The sequence below is a fragment of the Echiichthys vipera genome, assembly GCF_963691815.1.
Source record: "Echiichthys vipera genome assembly, chromosome: 3".
NCBI lineage: Eukaryota > Metazoa > Chordata > Actinopteri > Perciformes > Trachinidae > Echiichthys > Echiichthys vipera.
The window spans coordinates 553,344-554,657 of NC_139828.1; the positions used below are offsets into that span (position 1 = coordinate 553,344).

At 59.6% G+C, this 1,314-nt stretch overlaps 1 protein-coding gene across 1 annotated transcript in view; it reads left to right on the top strand.

The window, feature by feature from the left end:
* The window catches only part of gadd45ba (growth arrest and DNA-damage-inducible, beta a), a 2,059-nt gene extending 751 nt beyond the window's left edge, over positions 1-1,308 (top strand). The window contains exons 3-4 of the mRNA XM_083940631.1: positions 1-224; positions 886-1,308. The exon at positions 1-224 is cut by the window's left edge and continues 14 nt beyond it. Coding sequence (XP_083796757.1) covers positions 1-224; positions 886-999 — 338 coding nt within the window. The 3' untranslated portion in view covers positions 1,000-1,308. The remainder of the gene's footprint in view (positions 225-885) is intronic.
* Positions 1,309-1,314: the final 6 nt, after the last annotated feature.

A 1,314-nucleotide genomic window follows, 5' to 3' on the forward strand; every position in this document is an offset into this window, starting at 1 on the left:
TGGTCCTGTGCGTCCTCTCCACAGATGAGGAGGATGAGGACGACGTCGCGCTGCAGATCCACTTCACGCTGCTTCAGGCTTTCTGCTGCGACAACGGCATCGACCTCCTGCGGGTGTCCGGGCTGCGGAGGCTGGGCCAGCTGCTGGAGGGGCCCGGGCCCGGGACCAGGACCGGCACCGGGACCGGCACAGAGCCACGGGACCTGCACTGCATCCTGGTCACCGTGAGTCCTCTAACTCAGTCCTGAATCTAGAAACCAGGTGACGTCACCTGTGATGTCACAATGATGTCATCTGTGATGTCATCTGTGATGTCATCTGTGATGTCACAATGATGTCACCTTTGATGTCACCTGTGATGTCATCTGTGATGTCACAATGATGTCACCTGTGATGTCACAGTGGGAGGGCGCCCTAAGACATTTTATAAATCTTCTTTTGAACCATGATCCATAATTCATTCTGGGTGTCTGAGGTTCTGGGGTGCTGGGGTTCTGGGGTGCTGAGGTTCTGGGTGTCTGAGGTTCTGGGTGTCTGAGGTTCTGGGGTTCTGAGTGTCTGAGTGTCTGAGGTTCTGGGGGTCTGAGGTTCTGGGGGTCTGAGGTTCTGGGTGTCTGAGGTTCTGGGTGTCTGAGGTTCTGGGGTTCTGAGTGTCTGAGTGTCTGAGGTTCTGGGGGTCTGAGGTTCTGGGGGTCTGAGGTTCTGGGTGTCTGAGGTTCTGGGTGTCTGAGGTTCTGGGGGTCTGAGGTTCTGGGTGTCTGAGGTTCTGGGGTTCTGGGTGTCTGAGGTTCTGGGTGTGTGAGGTTCTGGGGGTCTGAGGTTCTGGGTGTCTGGGGTTCTGAGGTTCTGGGGTTCTGACCGTGTCCCGTGTCCGTCTCTGTGCAGAACCCTCCGGTGCAGCCGCTCCAGTCCTCGGCGCTGCAGATCATCAGCAGCTTCTGTGAGGAGAGCCGCTGCAGCAACACCTGGGTCCCCTGGCTGCAGATGCAGGACCGCTGAACCTGAACCGGGCCGAGCCGAGCCGAGCCGAACCAGACCGCTGCGGAGCGGAGAGAAGAGTCCAACAAAAGGCCCACGGGAGCCCGACTCCTGCTGCACACGAGTGACGGCGTTTGAGTGGAGACAGACCGGACCGGACTCAACCGGACCGGACTGAACCGGACCGGACTGAACCGGACCGGGCTGAACCGGACTGGACTGAACCGGAACAGGCTGAACCGGACCGGGCTGAACCGGACTGAACCGGACTGAACCGGGCTGAACTGGACCGGACTGAACCAGACTGGACTGATCCGGACCGAACCGGGCCGTCCT